We start from the raw sequence: 20,679 nt of genomic DNA, 5'->3' as shown, positions 1-20,679 counted from the left end.
TACACGTGCTAATAATCGAATATTTGAGTCCTTAGTTCTATTTCTGAGAGAAACGATCTGGCTATCAGACAACAGCTTTAATTAATAGTTATAAAGTTAGCTGTGGATATCAACTGCATTTCTAATAAGTTACTTTTCCAATATCACTTGCAGGAAAAAGACATTATAATGCCTGGGCCAAATGCCAAATTCTATTAATATCAAAAATTCAAGTCAATATTTTCCCACTGAAGAGAATCCAAAACCCCTAATGATGGGTCTACTTAGACATGAATATAAGAATAAGAACTACATGGACTTAGAATTCTATTTATAAAACAATAACATGTTGCTTGATTCTACATAGTTTAACATTTTCCACAGTCAAGTATACATTATGAGTTCTCAACAGACATTAAAAAGTTCTAACACTAACAGCAACACATGTTCATACTTAATGAACTGAAGGGCTTCCAACTCAGCATCTAAACCATGGGAGATACTTAAACTAAAAGAAAGTTTAGATATTCTCTCCATGGAAATTTTTCATAATACAATAATCATGGCTTTGCCTGACCTTCACTATAGAACAGGTTGAAATAATTATCTGAAAATTCTGCAAATACAGATGCAGATAACATTCAGCATGAAAAGGGTATAGTTTAGCAATACAGCATGTTCCTTATTAGCATAGGCAAGGCTGTGGGTTCGACTGTCAGCATCAAAAAATAAAAAAAAAATAAAAAAAGAAGCTTACATCCCTGTATCCTATTGTTGAAACTGAATGGAGTTCAAATAAAGCAGAATTGACCAAGCTAAGTTAGTTTAAGAGTAATAATTTTTCTGGGGGGAAAACAGGTCACCATACAAATCTTTACTAGAAGAATAAAAGTTCTTCTGCCCAGATATCTTAAGTACTGAATTTTGTCCATATAAGCACAAGAGTTTTTTAAATTACAAAATATATAAGTTATGAAAGTTAATTAATTATATATAAATAATTAAATGCACTGCTAATTACATTTGAACATTCATTTCCTAAAAAATGTCTCAGGAAAGATATCCCACTCTTTATTCCCCCAACATTCTTGAGTTAAAACAAAGCCTAAGTACAAAATGTGCATCTAATACAAGCATTTTCATCATACATAAGAGAAACTACAAAATAAGAAATTCTGAATTCCTTATTTAGCACTGGCATCTTTTTGTCAATGAGAATACTAAAGTACACCCACCCAAGCTTATCCTTATATTCTCTGCCTTAATGACCTTAACCCATTCAGACCCAAGTTTTCAATTTAGGAATATTTCAACAAAAATTATACAAATATATTAAAATAGGTAGAAAATTATAATCAAAAGTTTGTATATCCTTTATATATTTTTTCATACTTACATGAAATATTTTTCAAAAGTTCTAATCATTCACCTATTCCTTTTCTCAAAAGTAGAGAATTCTAAAAACACCATATGTATTTCAGAAGTTACCATAAGTGGCATATTTGTTGCTTAATTTAAGTTTTTTAAGTGCTCATCATTTGGGATGATGCGACTTAAGAGTCTTGGCTTCAGCTATCTCCTTCCAAGGCCAAATCCTGCTTCTTGTCACCACACAATTCTCCACTTCATTAGACTTCATCATCCCACCGTCAAGGGCAATCATAGAGTAATGAGACGATGGAGGAACTATCAACTTCCCTTGATTTGGAGGCAGCGGGGTGGTGGTGAAAGGCAAAGAAAACCTCACAGTGTAGAATACTTACGGTGGCTCTAAAGGAAATGCAGGTGCTCAGATAGAAAAGAAATGGAAAGGACATTCCAATGTTAGAAAAAGTATATTCACAAGTAGATATAGTATATACGGGCAAGGCTCATTTTAAGAGAATTTGGTATGTTCTCAATGTGGATTGCGTGTAAGAGATTACTGGGAATTAGCTCAAGCAGATCAAGGTCATGTGACCAAGAGCCTTGTAAATCACACTAAGGAGTTTAGAGACTGTATCCATTAAATGGTTCTAAGCCAGGAAAAATCAGGATTATAGGGGGTCTAGGTATATAGGCAGTTAGTCCAGTTAGGAGAAATAAATTAGTCAAAGCAAGAGATGTCAGAAGCCTAAACCAAAGCAAGATCTGTGGACAAAGAGTACAGGACAGGGATGTAGAAAACAAGTAGAAAAGAGACCCTGCTGACTGATAAGGAATGGTAGGTGGTAAGGAGGAAAGAGGATTCTAGAACAACTCTTCAAGAGACAGATGATATTTAAGAGGAAGATGACCAGTTTTCTTTTAAACAATTGAATGTAGTGTCCAGTAGGTTAATAAGTATATGGGTGTGAAATTCAGATGTAAGATATGAACCAGATACATACATTGGGAATTATCAAATCCTATTATCTAAATAGTATTTTTTCTTATGTAAAACTAATGCTTCAGAAATACTAGATTCTTAATGCAGTATATTCTAGTTTTACTAACACAGCAAATTTTCTACATATTTTACAAAATACTGAACTGTCTTCCTATTTTACAAATATTAATGGCTCCTCTGAATCCACCTATATATAATCTTAAAAAAAAAGTAGATATAATAGCCAAGTTCCTACCATTTTCTCTCTTGTAGATTTGAGGGCCAACGAATGAGTCCATGATTAAAATTTCTAGTCTTAAAAGAGCACCTAATTCATTTAGACACATGGATTACTACTTCTGGGAAAAAGTTCTAAACAGAGATCTAATAAGCATACTCACATACTATTTAGCAGACACGCATACAATTTAAATTGTCTTTAAACAAAATTAAGCTACAAATTAGGTATCAACAATTTAAAACAAGGTGAGTTGAAAAAATTTAAATTATCACCCTTCTTAGTATACCATACTTTATTAGTGGAACATATAAATACAAACAATGACTGCACATAAGCAAATACAAAAATTATTATGTTCCTCTAATGACTGTTCTGTTCTACTAACTGTGGTTTGAATCTTAGATATTTGCACAGTAATCCCCATTCACTGTGACCAAGTGCTCTGAGCATCCTTGACATAATGGTCACAGTGACTACTGTCTACAGTCACAATCTAACAGACTAAAAGGACTTCCTCCATAGGGTACAACTTTTATTCTTCACTCCTATACTCAGCATCTTCTCAACCAAAGTAAATCCCAAGACTCAAAGTAAAGTAGGAGTAAAGAGAAAAAGCTCTTCATCTATAGTAAGAAAGGTTGCAGGTTAATTCTGGTTCTGCCAGGACTAGTTACTATTTCCTCTTTAGTTCATTTATGAAATTTTGAAGTCCTGAAGTTCCTTGGAATTAGCATTAAGCATCAGATCACCATGATGCTCTTACTTACTGTCTTGGGAAATTCCTGGAACAAAAAACAATCTCAACCAACTCCTGGTATCAGACAGGTCTCCAGAGTCTTTAATGGCTAATCAAACCTACTACCTGAATCAGGCTGGCCCCTCCCTGCTTATTTGTCTCCAACCGCCCTACAAGAGCATCTTTTCTCTCACACACCTGCCATATCAGGGCCAACACTCTCTCCTGAACTTCCCAACAGGCGTACATGGGCACTCTTCTCCTGATATTCCTTTCACTACATCTCCTCCACTTTTCAGGCATACCTAATAGCTAGTATGCAGGTGACTGCCCACCTATATGTGGAAATTTGGCCATCCACTATACTTACCACTAAAATCCAGGAATATGGCATGAATGAGATATAATTTTATTAAAGCCTATGTTGTCCATACTTTTTGCTAGAACATGAATTTTTCCAACACTAAAAATCTTTTACTTTAATATATGTATTTTTCAAGTACTTTCTCCCCCCCCTCAATTTTTTATGTGGATTGACTGCACTAGGAATTCAAACAATAAAAATTTAAGATAACTTTAAAATCAGTTCAGTCTCAAATAATTCACATAGGATAAAAGGTTCCACTGTGTCTGCTCATGATATAAATGGAAAGAACACACACATCTAAGCTAAAAAGTTATAGGTGGTTCTCTTACACAAGATAATTTTTACATATTCACCAAATTTTTACAATAAATATAAAATATCCCATAATAAACACACAAGTTACTTTAAAACTAAAGGAAAAACTACAGTATTTTCTAAAAGGACATAAATAAAGTTGAAATCACTTACTTTCTGCTCAGAGTTTTCCTGAAACAAAAGTCCAAAGTAGTCCTTCTCCAAAAGATTGAGGTGTTCGCATACCTTGTCAAATAACACTTGCCCCTTAGCACGTTTCTGGAGGGAAAAAAAAAAAAAGAACCTTTAATTTTCAAGCACCAAAAATTCCACAAGTACTGCAAATTTAAGAGCATGAAATCAGATGCATGATTTACTATAAATTAAAACAAAAGTTTATTTTCTAATGTTTTAACAATACAAAAAGTGACTTATCTTTACTTTTAGTATTTCCATCATGCACAAAATACAAATTAAAAAATAAAGACACACTCCAATTCCATTTTATTGCTACTCTGTATAAACATCAAAAGGACTAAAAAAGCAAAATGCTGAGCGTTCATTTACTCATCCTAAAAGAAGTATAAAAATATGTTCAAAGTGTTTCTCTTGGTACCTGCAGGTAGTCATGACATGTCTACAGAGTATACTACCCCCAGGAAAATCATTTAGACCTATTGATAAATGTAATCTAACATAATTTCTCCCATCAGCAATAAGGTTTGAATTTTGGACACGTACCATGACATTTCTACAAGTTTTTTCAATATAAGCTTTGTTTCCGTGTACAATTTCCTAGAGAATAATATGGTATTCACTTTTAAAGAATAAATTTCTTCAATACAAAATAATGGTACCAGGATAATAAAACAACTGCTTCTAAGTATTTAACATATTTTTGCCTTGAACAGATTTTTTTTTAATTTAAGTTGCTACTGTCAACAGATGCAAAAGCCTTTGACAGCCACAGAAGAAAGGCTCATTGTCTAAATCAGTGGCAAAACATAAAGTGGTGACTCATTTCCACTGAAGATGCACACCCCTGGAACACCCCAACTGCGAGGTCAGGCCAGACACATGCCTACTTCCAGATGCACTACTAAGCCACTGCTGGACTGCTAGTGAAAAAAGAACAAGTCATCAGACTTTTGTCCTCAAAACAACTACCCTTCACTATAAAATGATACTTGTCAGTTCATCCAGTGGGTAGAAATCAATATTCACCACACAAATATATCTTAAGAAGGAGAATGTGACACTTCTAGTATTAAAACTTTTACAGTTATATTTCTTTTAAAAATTAATTCTATCAAAAAGTAAAGAGAAAGAAAAGCACATGAATTACATTATTTTAAAATAATATGCAAAGTATTATATACAACACTATGAACCACAATGAGGATTTAATGGTTAACTTATAAAGTCTGTTTAAGATAGTTATGTGCTTATATGTCAATATATTTAAAGTATATACAAATAGGGTATAAAGGCTAAGAAAATTGGATTCTGTGGGCCAAATGCCAAAGTTTTAAATACATCTTTATTTCTTATAAGCTACATGACTCATGGTAAGACACTTGTATTGGCCTTAGTTTGCATATCTGTGAAATGGGTATAACAGAGCCTACCACAGGGGTGAGGCAAGTACTAAATTTAAGTCATAATACACAACAGTTGGTTAAGATGCTATTTGAAATTAAAATAAAAAGAATATTTAAGACAATGGAATCTCTATAAAAGCATACCTTAGTTCAAAGAGGAAAACACACTCCAATTCTGTCTTAAAATCAATTTTTATTAAATAAGTCTTATCTTCTCCCTGGTTTCTCCTTCAAAAAGAAGACAGAATTCCCCTAAATGGCTAGGAGGAAAACATCATAAAATTCACCCCCATGAAATGGCATTAGAATCAGCCGGGCAGTAGTATAACCACCACAGGGGCTGCCATGAGACCAGGTCCCTCCGTCATTCAACATATTGTTGTATCTTCCATTACAGGGCAAGTACAACAACAGGGAAGTCACTTGAGCTCCTCAGCTGTAAAATGTGGATAAGAACTACCTCCCATTTCACTGTGAGGATCAAATTAGCCCAGTGAGACAGGATGTATCGAAGTATCTCAATTGGTCTTAGTCAAATTCTGATGGGAACTTTTCTCACTAGTCCACACCTATCAAACATCAAAATACCTTCCAGATGCTCACACTGTTCCTTTGCCACTCTTCTTCTGGCTCTAAGAAATACTTATTTAAAGCACTTGATGAGATCTTGTCTGTATGTACTTATCACTTGAGCTTCCCTTCAGCATCTCACCTTCCTTGAACTCAAAGTCTAGCAGGAAAGACCAAATGCGACAAGGAGGCACATGCTGAGAGATGTGTGCACCAAGAACGGAATGAGTAACTGTAAGAAAAATCAAAGCTTTGCCAAGAATATGACACCTGAAGTGAGTCTTAAAGAAGGGAATGATTTTATGAGGTGGAGAATACAGATATTTACGAGAACTTATTTTTTGTTGTGGATATTTATAGAGCTTGACATAGTCAATTTCTGTTCAAAAGATATTGGGGGACACACTAAGATGAAAAAGTGAAATCATCCATAATGAACAAGCCATGCAATATTGACTGCTAGTTACACTGTCCCACCCTCAGATAACTGCGAGGGCTTGCCAAGCTAAAACGTCAACATATTGATCCAGTATCTAATGCATGTTGTTTTCCTATGTTGACAGTGGAGAAATAATAATGAAGAAGAAATACATGGTTTCAGAAAATTTATATTCAACTGACAGACATGAAATAGGAAACAAAACGAAACAAAATAGCTGTATTTATCTACCATTCTGGACATAACTACTCTCCTGATCTAACTGGTCCAAAGAAAGTTCACCAATGGCCTATGCAACAGCCTGATACAAAAGTTCTGCCCAATGATAATTTTACTCTGGGGATAAGGATTATCAGATACAATCACATCTTCCCTGAGGGAGTTTAAGTAAAAGACACACACACAGACACAACACACGTCATGGAGTGAGCAGAATGATACAAACAGAAGGAGAAGCCGTGAGAAGGCACTCAGCAGAAACCAGGGTTACCAGAAGACCAATCAATTCACTGGTCACACTGTTCCCATGAAATGCTTCACATATACACCCCCACCTCCAAAAAGAGCCATGGAGTAGAATAAGGAAAATTCTCATTACAGAATTACTGCATATGACTACTAAGCATCAAGTCCTAGACACTTATTCAATACTCTGAGAAGTTCTGCGAGGCAGGAGGTTGGGGAGTGTGACCACAACATCTATTTGTCATCATTCAGGCTTATCTCTTCCAAAAGTATTTGGTTACAGAGACTACTGTATTTTTTAATATAGTCCTTACTAATTTAGTCCACAACAGAATGACCACACCTCAAGAAATGAGGTAGAGAAAAATTATCATCATCTGGCCCTCAGGCAGAGTTGAAAACTGGTATTAACATTATCTGCTTGATTTGAAATGTCAAAAGAGAATTCAGTTAAAAATGCTGTAAGACTAAATGTGCCAAGTTGTCTGGCAGAATCAAATAATTCCCATAGACAAAGTACCAATAAATATAATCAAAACTCACAAAGCAAACAAGGAAACCTACCACCATTAATTATTTAGAGTTAGGCACAATACCAGAATCAGGTCTTCAGGAATCTTTAGAAATAAAGGAATCATCAAATATAAAACAAAAATAATGAGTACTTTTATCTGTTTAAGCAATAAAAGGATATTTTAGAGAATTACTAAGGAAAAGGTGACTGTCAAAAAGCAAATTTTTAAAAGAATCAAATCAAACATCTATAAATAAAAACTACAATAACTATATTATAATCCACGACAGAGTTGAAGAAAAAACCCAGTCAACTGGAAGGCAGATCTCAAATGCAGGGGTGGGGCATGGGGTGGGATATGAAAGAACTTCAAAGACATGAAAGGTAGACTAAGAAAATAAGATCAGCAGATACTTTACCAGAGTCCTAGGAGGAGACAATAAAGCAAAAAGGAGAGGTGATATTAAAAGAGAGAAGAATGGAGGAAGTTTATGTAGAAGAAAATGAGAAGGAGAGGAAACTGGTGGAATGAGACAGATACCCTATGCACATGAATGATTACACGAATGATATGAATTTACATCGTGTACAACCACAGAAACGAAATGATGTACACCATCTGTGTACGGTGAATCAAAATGCAGTCTGCAAAAAATAAAAAAATAAGAATTTTTAAAAACTAGAGAATGCTAATAAAAACATAAGCCTTCAAAATTAAGGAAACACAATAGATCCCTAGCAAGACTGAGAAAATAAAATCCACTAACTTACAATCATTTTTCTTTTACTAATTATTTGTACTCATTAACATCAAAAGGTTTTGACATGCACTGTTAAGAACTAGTAGAAATAAAAAAGCCATCCAGGCAAGAGGGAAAGGAATATGAAGCAGAGAATTAAAAGGAGTAAAGAAAGAAAATACAGAAGTTACTCCTAAGAAAACCAAAATGATTCTGCTTTTAGAAGCTAATACAAAGAAAGGAAACAAAATATACAGCATATTTCTTTTTATCATATAAAGAAAATCTATCAATTATCAAGGGATACATAGTAAATGCTACACATGAATACCCCAAGTTATTATGTCTTACAGTATTAATCTGCACTCAAACTTGCTTGAGTATGCTCTGGTAGCAACACCATCCAGAGGATCAAAACGTTTTTGGCCCTCACACCCTTCACCAACACATTCCATATATTATAAAATGCATTTGGGGGAAGGAACAAGATGCAGTTTGCAATAGTGGTACACGGTGGGGCCTGTGAAGTAAAATGGTTCCTCCTCCCCTTTCAGATTCTGGTAGTTATCACCTTTCCGTTCTCAGCAATACAGAAGAAAGAATTGCAAGTAGAATCACTGTCCTGGGTGCAACCACCAGTGCCACCTCTCAATGACCACAGGCAAGTTACTTAATTTCTCTATTACTCGGTTTCCTCTCTTTAAAATAAAATACCCACACTTCATGATATAGTAAGAGAATAAAGTGTATTTAATTTAAAGACCTTAACAGAAAGTTTGACACATTTCATGGATTCATTAAAAACCTGCTGAAATCATGAAACCTTTCTGAGCTGCTCTAAAAATAACTGATGTTAAACATGATTCTATCAAAGGCATCATAGTTATTTAACCCGACTGCCTAATTCCCAGAAATTAGGTTACAGAGAGTTTAACTTATCTAATTTTTCAGTTTGATTTTCTAAACTTCTTTTAAAGAAATTCTCATTTGTGTTATCCATAAATGTTAGTATTCTATATTTCTATTCAGGAAGACAGTGTTCTCTTATTATCATTGTTTTGTTTTCTTATAAGCAACAACCTTAATTCATTGCATAAAAGGACTACAAATATACATTTTTTTAACCAAGCAAAATTTTTACTTTACAACTACCAAAGATACCAGTAAATATTGCCAGTTCATTAGCTATCATAGCATTTTGGGGTCACAGTGCCAGAAAAAGAAAAACATTCACTTACCAAGACATATCCCAAATTCCCCTTCTTACCTTGATTCATTTCCAAGTGTCAAAATGCTACCTCTTCTTTAAGACAAATCTACAAATTCTCCCTTTCCTAAGAAACCTATTCCAATCTCCCAATAATTCATTTTTCTTTTCAAAGTGTAATATGCATGTAGAATATGCCACAATGAAATTCATCATTCTATATAATTAAAATCCACTAATAAAAAATATAGTGAAAATAATGAAATGAAAAAAAAAAAAAAAGGAACTTTACTCCATGTGTAGTACGCTAATATTCTACTTCTTTTGACATTTACTACTTTGGGAGACTAAGTTCTTTAATTGTATCTTATTTCAATACCTCCTACAATACCAACTCATTGATTAACTAGCTCCCAGTAGGCCAAAAGGTGGACAGAATGGCTCAGAGTCATTAAGGTCAGCCAAACAGTTAGCAAGGTAGAGTCTAGAATTCAGTCCTTCTTGCTCATAGTCTATGCAACCTTCTGGATCCTAGTTCATGGACTATTAGCCCATGAAGATTCAAGGAACTAATCCAAATACATATTGCAACTAATTCTGGGAGAAGATCAACCACAAATCTACATTTTCAGAATTGTACACAACTGTACACTGTATATAAACTCTCCCTTAGTACATTAAAGTATTTTCAAATATTTAGTCGGGGCAGGAGAGGTGGACAACCAGAAGAATGACAAAAGCAGAAAAGCCAATCTGTCCTTTCTCCTCTCAGGGCAGGCCATGTCCTGCCTTTATGCAGGAGTAGTGGATTTTTCAGACTTTGTGCATTCCTTCACTAAGGCATCAATTTCACTGTTATTTCTTCATGCTATCTGAAGCATGTCTTTGCTTTATATGTTTTTACAGTGGAACCTTTATAGAGTACAAACTGTATCTATCTCTGTTCTAATAATGTAGCATTAAGTTCATTAAATAAAAACCATACAATACCTTCTATATTGAGTGCTAACAAGCTTAGTAATCTGTTTTTTCCATCTGCCTCTCCCTAACCCAACTTATGTCACTGGCCAGCAATACAAAATCAGTAAGTTGGGGTGAGGAGTCCTCTGGTCCACTTTCCAAGTACCAAATCTTTCTCTCCTTCTCTCTTTCCTCTCTCTCTCTCTCTCTCTCTCTCTCTCTCTCTCTCTCTCTCTCTCTCTCTCTCTCTCTCTCTTTTGGTGAGGGGTTTTGGGGAAGATGGCACAATACATTCAATATATTCAAATGAAAGAGACAAAGCAAGATGATTTAGATGGGTTTAAAATATCTGATTCAAAGACTGGAAGATTAGCTTTTGGAAACTTTCTTTTAAAATGAAAACTGGGCAAAAAAAAAATCTAAAGCAGACCCAGCCAAAGAAAGGCTGGCTGGAATCTGAGACGCTGAGCAAAGTCCCCCGTGCCTGTGCTGTTATTTGTGGCATTCATTACTGAGGCCAAAATATGACATTTCTGGAGGCCTCTCAACTTGGAGGAATTTCTGCAACTGCTTACCAGGCAGATTGCAGTGGACGCCACACACCACTGGCGTTTTATAAAACACCATCACTGTCTCCATGTAGGTCTCTCCACACTGTGGTTATTGTGTGCTGAGGAGCCAGTGATGGGAAGGGCACAATGCAATCCATACATTACAGTCACAGAGCTATGCATTTTGCTCTAGCTCTAAACTACACTATGCAAATATAAAAGGCCAAAGAAAGAAAGGTATGCACAGAGCAAACACAACAACTGATATATTCTTATGGTAGGTGGAAGAAATTTTTTTAAAGATACACAAGAGGAAAGAGAATGTCTCAAACAGTCCAACACCATGATAAATCATCTCCTTCTCCTACCAATCTGATAGCTGTGAACACAACTCTACCCCAAGGTTCATTCAAATCCCAGCAAAAAAGAAAACCAGGCTAATGAGTTTGCACATGTGTTCAAAACACAATTCCAGAAGTAAATGAGTCATTTATAGCAAAGAACAGTTTTTAAGTAAAGTTTCCCTAGTCATTAACAAGAATCAAGTATGAAAAAGGTTTTTTAACTACTCAAAAAAGATAAACATGTATTATATAAAAACACTAACATGAAGATATGTAAGCATGTTAAAGAAAAACGTGTCAATATACATGTATGTATATATACATGTATCCTTCCCTTTCATAAGCAATAGAAAACATTTTTTCAAACGATTTTCACTCATCAGAAATACTTTGTATATATGCATAATGAGATTTATGTAAACATGTATGATTCTTACAAACTACTGTGAAGAATAAGAAGAAACTTTTCTCACAGTTCATTAAAGATCTCTATTCCTCTTTCTTTTCCATTCCACAGCAATCAAGGGATTATGGGGGAATATTGAGGAGATCTTGCAGTACTGCTGACATTAATAACATAATAACACTATTCAGTGTAGTTTTAGGTACCAGCAATAAAAATTAACAGGCTGCTACTAAATAAACAAAAAGAACACTAGACTAGACTAGCTTGCAAGGGTATCCTATAGCACACACTGCAATTCTTTTACAGGAAACCCTGGGCAGAGCGAGAAGCAAAAGGTTCAATTTTTATAAATCATACACACACTTGAATTAACACAGTAAGAAAGACCCAATTTCATGAACACAATGTTTCCAAGCCCATTCTGGTCTAAAGGCAGTCTTCAGGTGGAGTGTTTTTCTATCCCAATCTGATGGGTTTTGTGACACTTCACGATTCTTAAACTGAACACACAATTTGTCTTTGAGGCAACCAAGGAAGTTTAAACAGAATAGAAAAATGTAATTCATCTTTATACTATGTGGAAATTTTCAAAAAAATACACAACTGATATCCTGCTACCAAACATTATTAATAAACAAAAACACTATCAACCACAAATTGAAGTTTAAGACATGCCCTCCCCTCCACTGCACCCCAACTTCCTGTGCTGAGAATCAAACTCAGGTCTTTGTGCAAGCTAGGCAAGCTCTCTATTACTGAGTCACAAATCTCATCCTGAAGAAGTCTTTTTTAAACAAAGAAAATAAATGCCGATTTTTAGTTTTAAAAGATAAAACATTAAGCTTTTATCCATAACTACATAACTACATCCCATATTTAAGGTGGTTGTAAGTCTGTATCTCTTATAACACAGAGTTTTTCAGGACACAAGAGTCAGTTAATGGAACAGAGGATACCAACTTGAAGGACTTCTATCTCTTTCACACTGCTGAACAGAGGTATAGGTCGCTCCTCCAGGAACTAATTCCCTTTTCTATTGCCTATGTGAAATATAATTATCTGCACATAAACTGTACACAGGGAATTACGCTTACTTTTGGATTAAGTGAAATAATAAGCAATAATAAACATCCCTATCTGTTCTAATACATGACAGTTGCTAAACCATTCGTAAAACATGGTCCTGCAGATATCCCTTAGATGCTTTTCTTTGGTGATAAAAGTTTAATGGAACAGTACTATAGCATACAAGGAAGAATCATCTAAATCTGCATTTGCTCTAGGTAAATAGCTACTTAATGGCCTGCAATTTCTTATGTGTAAAATCCAATTAGATTTGTGCTTTGAGTTTATATCAGTGGTAGAATAAATAAATTTATCTTTCATATTCTGCCTTTTTGTAACCCAACTGGGTTTTTGTAACCCAACTCAATGTCTCTCTTCTGATTTACCAATAAGAGGTCAGTCCTTGGACTCTATGGTCTGGTTTATTCAAAATTTCAAGATAAATTATATTATTATTAAATCTTGTAGGTTTTGTCCTTACCTATTAAAGTACTAACTGAAGTTTAATTTTTGACTCTCGACAAGTCTTAAAATTATGAAGTCATCACGAACATGTAAGCTGTGCATGTTTATGTTTGGAAACTTCCCAAATCACAAAGTTAATTGATAAAATATAAAAACAATATTGGCAATTTATCCAAGGTATATGACTTGAGTATTTTCAAAGAAAACTGGTAAGATTCTGAGAAAAATATAAGAGCTAAAGATATGATTTAGAAATATGTAAGTTATAGTTACTATTTCTCAAACCTTTACAATATGACGGACATTGCAATAAACAAATCATAACCTGACAAATTCAGCTACCAAGCACAGTTAGAAAACAGCTGTCAATATATGCCTCCAAACACATGAACTTAATGTAGGGTCTCTATTCCACTCCCTGCACCCCATCACTAGAAAAAAATTTCCCATCAATATTAATCTTTCAACAAGGGGCTGATAGACCGTAGGCCTGGGAAGCAGATGTTCTGCTAGGGAGTGCCTTGGCAGACAGTCTCTGCCAGCATCTAAAAGAGTTTTAACTCTGGCTGCACAGATACTCAAGCCCAGCACTAGATCTACGGAGTCAGTCTTCAAAGGTGGCATCTGGGTTTTTTGTTTGTTTGTTTGTTTTTGTTTTTTAATTTTTATTAGATTATTTTTAGAGCAGTCCTAGCTTCACAGCAAATCTGAATAGAAGGTACAGAATTTTCCACATATCCACTGCCCTGCTATCTGTGCATACCCCTCGCCCCCAATAGCAATATTTCTCACAGAATGGTACATTTGTTACACTTAAGAACATAGAATGACATGTCACCATTGCCCTAAGTCTACAAGTTTACATTAGGGTTCCCTTTTATTTTGTTTGAACAAATGTTTAGTGATATGTACCCCATGTTAGAGTATCATAGAGTAGACTCACTGCCTTAAAACTCCTATGGCGCCATTCCCCTTCCCCACTTTTTTTTTTTTTTTTTTTTTTTTTTTTTGCAGTACTGGAGATTGAACCCAAAGTTGCACACACATGCTGGGCAAGTCCTCTACCACTGAGCTATATTCACAGTCCATGTCTCTCTAACTTTAAGAAGCTTAACAAAGATTCTGACTATGAAGCAGAGTGATACCTAGGTCAGCTAACAGAATAGTCCCGGAAAAACACCATCTGCCTTCACACACCAAGTTCTTCACCTTTCAGTTTTCTATTTGGCAAGATCACATCCAACGGCATACACTCACTTTTCATCTCTTTCAAAGACTCAGATACAAAAGACAAGATAATGAGGTAGGATTTCAACTGTTAAGACTTTTCACTTAAAATCCTTTGTTTAAAATGACCAATAAACCAGGTATGGTGGAACATGCCTGAAATCCCAGCAACTTGGGATGCTGAGGCAGGAGGATCACAAATTTGAGGTCCACCTGGGCAAGCAAACAAGACCTTGTCTTAAAATTTAAAATAAACAGGGTTGAGGATGTAGCTGAGTCCTAAGAGCTAAGTCCTTAGTCCTAAGTCCTTAGTCCTGGGTTCAACCCCTAACATATTATGAGAAGGCTGAAAGAAAAAAAAGAAAAAGAAAAAAAAAAAACACACACAATTAACAGATGGGTTAAATTAAAATGTATTCGACAAAACTTTAAAGACAACTACATTTGAGTCTATTTTGAGAAAGAAATCATCAAACGGAAAGACACAGACCTTATACTGTACCACCTAAATTTCTGATTCTTGAATTTGATGACAAGCAACTTCTGGGTAATTTGAAAAACAAATTTCAAAATATCTCAATTTTTAAACACTGATCTATCTGAGGCAACAGTGTTTCAATTCAATTTTAAGTTTTTCATTCCTGGTGGATGACTAACAAACTAAAGTAAAACAAAAGAGAAAACTAACAACAAAGTCTTTGTTCACCTTGGGAGGTGGGGAGCATTGCTGGGTAATCTTAAAGGTCTTGCTTTACTTAAAATACACATACACATAAATTAATGCTACTTAAGGGGGAAATTATGGCGCATCAATGAGAAACGTGGAGATTCAGAAACAGGAACATTAGAAGTATGTGTGTGAAATCGGCCCTGAGGCATGCCTCCCAAAAGGGTCACCTTACACTTTAAGCCAATTGTCCACTGGCTTAAAAAATGCTAAAACCCTAGCCCTTTATTCCTCCCCTTCCAAGTGTCTAAATTTTTCTACTTCTCTTGGCTTCATTAGTGAAATTCTACCATTTATGGTTCTAAGAATGAACAGGCATCTTCTTTTAAAATGTAAATTATCTCAGAAAGCAGTGTAAATAATCATTCACACATTAAAGTCATTCACTCAAACTGATCTGCTCATTACTTAGCTGCTTATGTTGTAGGTTTGAGGAACTAGGAATTTTAGTTCCAGAGAAACAAAAGTAGGCAGGAAGCATAAAACATTTTATTTGTATTATTATACTACAAAGGAGTATTTGGATATCATCATGGAATTAAGAATAAAAAATGTTAGGTGCAAAAGGCACCAAGAAATAAAAAACACATGAGTCTAAAATCCAACCATGGACACAGAAGTGCATCCCTTCCACTCTGCTGCACAGGCTCCAAACAGGGCTGAGAAGGTTCAGAAGTAGTTAATGAACAAAACACAAACAATACACAATAAATAATGAGACAAACCAAGAAGAGAGTAAATGAATAATACCTTTTAGTATTGACATTCCATATCCATGGATTCAACAAAGCACATAGAAAACGCTTAGGGGAGGAACTGGCATTTGTATGAACATGTATGGATCTTTTTTTTCTTGTCATCATTCCTTAAACAATGCAGTATAATAACTACTTACACAGCATTTACATTGTACTATAAATTATAAGTAATCTGAGATGATTTATAGTATGCAGGAGGATGTACATAGGCTATATGCAAATGTGAAGGGCTTGAGGCTACTCAGATTTTGGTATATATGGGGGTCTGGGAACAAAACCCCTCAGACACTCAGGGACAACTATACTTACAAAAACAAAATAACATTTTAAGCTAAATGGCATTTCCATCTCTTCATTCCCTAAGACCGATCTCTATTCTGCTCCATTAAATATACCATATAAATAAATTAGATTATCTAGGCACCTGCAAGAAATAACAAAACAAGGAAATGAAAACTAATGAAAAGCATCTGCCAAGAAAACTATGAATGATGTCAAAAACAGACACTAGTGAAGCTACTGTGACCAATTAAAAGTTTATAAGATATCCAGAATGCTTCAAGGTAACTCTTAAAGGTGCTAAATTCAGAAAGACAGTTCACTTTATTTTAATGATCAAACATACTCACTGTGCAAATTTTGCTAAACAAAGTAAAAGTAGACTTCCAATTAAAATAAACCGAACACACACTATTAGCTCTGCTCCCTACAGAAACTACACTAAAATAATGGAGAGTGCATATGAATCTGTATATGTACACATGCACTCCATACACACACACATTATTCCTCTGACACAAGGGAAGGGAGAATGAATAGAACTGGCACCAGCAAAATTTCAGAAAGCAGACAGTAAAAAGGCAGGAGATAAGAATGAACACTTTTAGAAATTGACCAAATTATGCTATGTGCATGTAGGAATATATCAGAATGTATTCCAATTTTATATATAACTATAATACACAAATTTTCAAAACAAAAGGAAGACCAATAGAATAGACAAAAGGTGTCAGGTGAGGGATGAGGGAATGGAAAGAAGAGTACTGGGAATACTGGGAAATGGAAAGAGGAATACAAGGAGCAAATGATGTTATATGCATTTATGAATATATCAAAACGAACCCCACTATTATATGTAACTATAATTAACTAATTTAAAAAAGGAAATATTAGGAAAAAATAAAAAGAGTGAGTGCATTTACATTATGCTTTCTTTGCAACTTCTCCTATGGATGGGAATCCACTTCTCTGTAAGACTTGGGAGAAGTGAAATTTTTAATTTATTTTGAGCCCCAACGATGAATTGGCTTTGCAAGATGGGAGGATTTCTTGGTTAAAACCAAGCCAAGGAAAGCAATCTGGGGTCAAAAATGTTAACAGTGGCCCAGAAAAGCATGACCAGCCCTGAACAAAAGTTTACAGTATTATGTTTATTATATTATCCTTAACAGACAAGAACATATTAAAACTCTTCCTGTAACTCCAAATTTCTACATGGATTTTACTATAGTCATTTTCAATTGTAATAGGCTAGGTATTGCTGGAGTTTCCTGAATACATCATTCAAAAGTCCTTTCTCATCAATGAAGATTTACATACCAAGTCTAGTTTATAACTTGGCCTATCTGCATTTGTATATTATTTTTATAAATGATATATAATATTTCATCAATTTTACTCATATATACATATGTATGTATGTGAGTATCTTAATAAAGTTTATCTCTAAGAGTAAAATTCATACATAACTTTAGGGGAAAAAACTTTTTACCTTCTCAGCATAGGTGGAAAACAAACATGGGGAGAAAAATAATTTCAGAACACACAGAATATATTTTAAAAATACTACTGAGACCTAAATTTGTAAAATACTGTGAAAATATAAATTACTTTACATTCCATGATCTTTAAAAAAAAAAATTATACCATGAACTAAGAGAGTAACTCGGCCACTGAAATAATTTTTAGAAATGAAAATTTATGTTCTTTTCATCCAATTATTTTTTTTATTCACCCTGAACAGCAAGGTAGGGTATAAGTGTGAGAAGAAGTGTAATCTCTTGAAAAGATGGAGAAGTAACTATAATTATTAGATAATAAAGAGGCTGGTATCAAACTTCTAGCCAGAGGAACTCCATTTTTTTAAGTATCTTTTTAAAAAATGCTAAGTACCATTCCCATTAAAGTGTATTTTTAAAAAAAAAGGAAAAAAGAAAATAGAAAATTTATCTCGTGGGAACACTTTAAAAAACAAACTTATTTCAAAAACCATAAGCAGCAAACTTCTGGAGACTAGCACATTCTCTGCAAACTATTTGCCTAAAATGAATTGTGAGATTTGATTCACACAGGCTTTCTGTGCTACAAAAGATAGCTTATTACAGCATTCCTGCTTGACGTATTTTAAACTGCTGACATATGGAGGAAAATATAAATGAATATAACAAGCAGGTCATGATAACACTCAGATTGTTTCCTCTGGAAATAACTAGACTGATACAAGGAATCAGGCTCACCTTCAAAAGAGGTTAAAATGGCATATTTACAAATGAAACACATAATAATGAGAAACAGTTTGGCTGATAAGTAGAAAGGTGATTTTTATCTTGAGATTTAACTCTTTAGAATATAAGAGCAAAAAATAATCCTAATAACTTTTCTAACAGTTTAGAGCTTTTATGTAATTGTTAGAGTGCATGTAACTGAACAAATATTAAAATTGCAATCAGACACGTCATTTATCCATCTATTCATTATGGATGAAAAATTTTGCATGAAAAATCTCTGCATAATCCAGTGTTTTCACAGACTCTTGTGTTAGATTGCATTCAATCTCTAGGGGCTCCAAATGTTGTATATTGTGCTATATTGTGCATAGTATATATAGTATATTGTGCTATAAATATATTAATGATAAATTTTTTCCAAGTTTGCTTTTTGTGTTTGCAGTGAGGGAGATTGAACCCAGGGTCTTATAACCTTGAACAACTAGACAAATGCTCTACTCTACCACTGCTCTATCACAAGCACTCCGCCACCACTGTCCAAATTACTGGAGGAAAAGAACAGAATGGCCACCCCAGTTCCAGCTTTTGCGAGATATACTAAATACTACTCATGTAGAGGCAGGTTCTCAAATCCCTGTGCCCCATTCATGACGAAAGTTTAGATGGGGGAATGGGAGAGGCAAGAAAAGGGAAGAGAATAACAGGGCAAAACTTCTGACAGCTGGAAAATTAAAACGGTGTCAGTAACATCTTTAATTTGTTCAGGAATAAAAGATGTCAACAATAGGAGGGGAAGAAAGTGTAAGTAAAACCACAGACTTATTATGAATTCAGTATGTTTAACAACATATTTTATATTTTCTATTAAGAGTAATTAGACTATCCCTCTTCATTTGATTAACCCTGACAAGGATTTGAAATTTTTTAATGGCTACATATTTTAGGTGAGAAAAATGTGTCCAAGCAGATTTTAAAGTACAGAATTTATTTTGAAATTGACTTCCCCTTTCATATCTAACACTCAACCCTAAAGTAGTTTTTTATTCCAAAACAGAAAAATAATTCAAAGATCTGGTTCCAGTTCCTCTACTGACCTTTGGATAGAGGAAAAACACATTAAGTGGTAAATTCCCAAGGAGTTAGCAGCCTGGCAAAATGTGTGAGAAAGGGCCAGTAAGAAAGGGATACTGTCTTCATAATTATGTCAAGATGGTTACTCAGAAGTTACTTTCAAGTGTCAAGTTTAGTGCTTTCAAAATACCACTGATGCAGGGACAAGAAAAGATAATCCCTACATTTTGAAACCAAAAGTAGGAAAGACAGAAAAGAGAAAGTGTTTCATGACTACTTAGAAATGAGACCATATCATGAGCTAGGGATGTAGTAGAATGCTAGAGCACTTGCCTAGCAAGCACCCCACCCTCAAATTAAAAAAAAAAGAAAAGAAAACCATATCATTCTTCAATTTGCTCAAGAGAAAAGGAGACATTATTACAGAAACAGGGCCAAGGAATAAGGTTTTGCTTATATTCTCCTCTTCAAGCCCAGCCTACATTCAGCCAGCAAGCAATGTGACCCAAAGGCAGTTCCAATTTAAGTGAAAGAATTCTTAACTTGGAAATTCTGCATTCCCCCCAGGCTGTGAACTCCTAAAGGGGCAAAACCACGAAATATTCATTTCTGTTCTGCTCTCACACTTAAGCTTCAAAATCTTTCATAGAAATGTAATATGTTCCCCACACCCCTCTCTCTCTCTTTTACTTAAGACCTTGAAATATTTCTACAGGAAGTTAACCTGCTGTTTCTAAGAATTTGGAATTAATTCTCAGAACAATGGCAGGCAGAAGTAGCAACCACGTGGGAGAGAGGGTGGGTTATACATACATACATATACATGATTTCTTTAACTGGAGAGAATGGAGAGGGAAAATTAGGAACATAAATAAGCCAATCCTGTCATGTATCTTAGAAAAGAGGGACAAGAAACATAAATGCACAAGAGAGTAGAGGGAAATAAATCAAAATTACTTTTTATGAAAAGTGCTTTAGGCAAAGACCTATGTTAGTGCTTTATGGGAAGAAAAAAAGAAGTTCCTTTTGTGAAGGAACTAACAGCAATCCAGGTGAAGAAACGATAAAAGCATGAGAAAAATAAAAATCAAACAACAA

At 34.6% G+C, this 20,679-nt stretch overlaps 1 protein-coding gene across 16 annotated transcripts in view; it reads right to left on the bottom strand.

Annotated features, from left to right (window-relative positions):
- Epb41l2 (erythrocyte membrane protein band 4.1 like 2) overlaps nucleotides 1–20,679 on the bottom strand; it is a 193,969-nt gene that overhangs the window by 75,805 nt on the left and 97,485 nt on the right. For all 16 annotated transcript variants that reach the window (XM_047557364.1, XM_047557363.1, XM_047557370.1 and 13 more), the window contains exon 4: nucleotides 4,139–4,243. In XM_047557364.1, the coding sequence (XP_047413320.1) occupies nucleotides 4,139–4,243 (105 nt within the window). The remainder of the gene's footprint in view (nucleotides 1–4,138; nucleotides 4,244–20,679) is intronic.

The sequence above is a fragment of the Sciurus carolinensis genome, chromosome 7 (genome assembly GCF_902686445.1).
Source record: "Sciurus carolinensis chromosome 7, mSciCar1.2, whole genome shotgun sequence".
NCBI lineage: Eukaryota > Metazoa > Chordata > Mammalia > Rodentia > Sciuridae > Sciurus > Sciurus carolinensis.
Note: the sequence above shows the minus strand (reverse complement) of the source record. Positions and strands in the feature narration are given on the sequence as shown.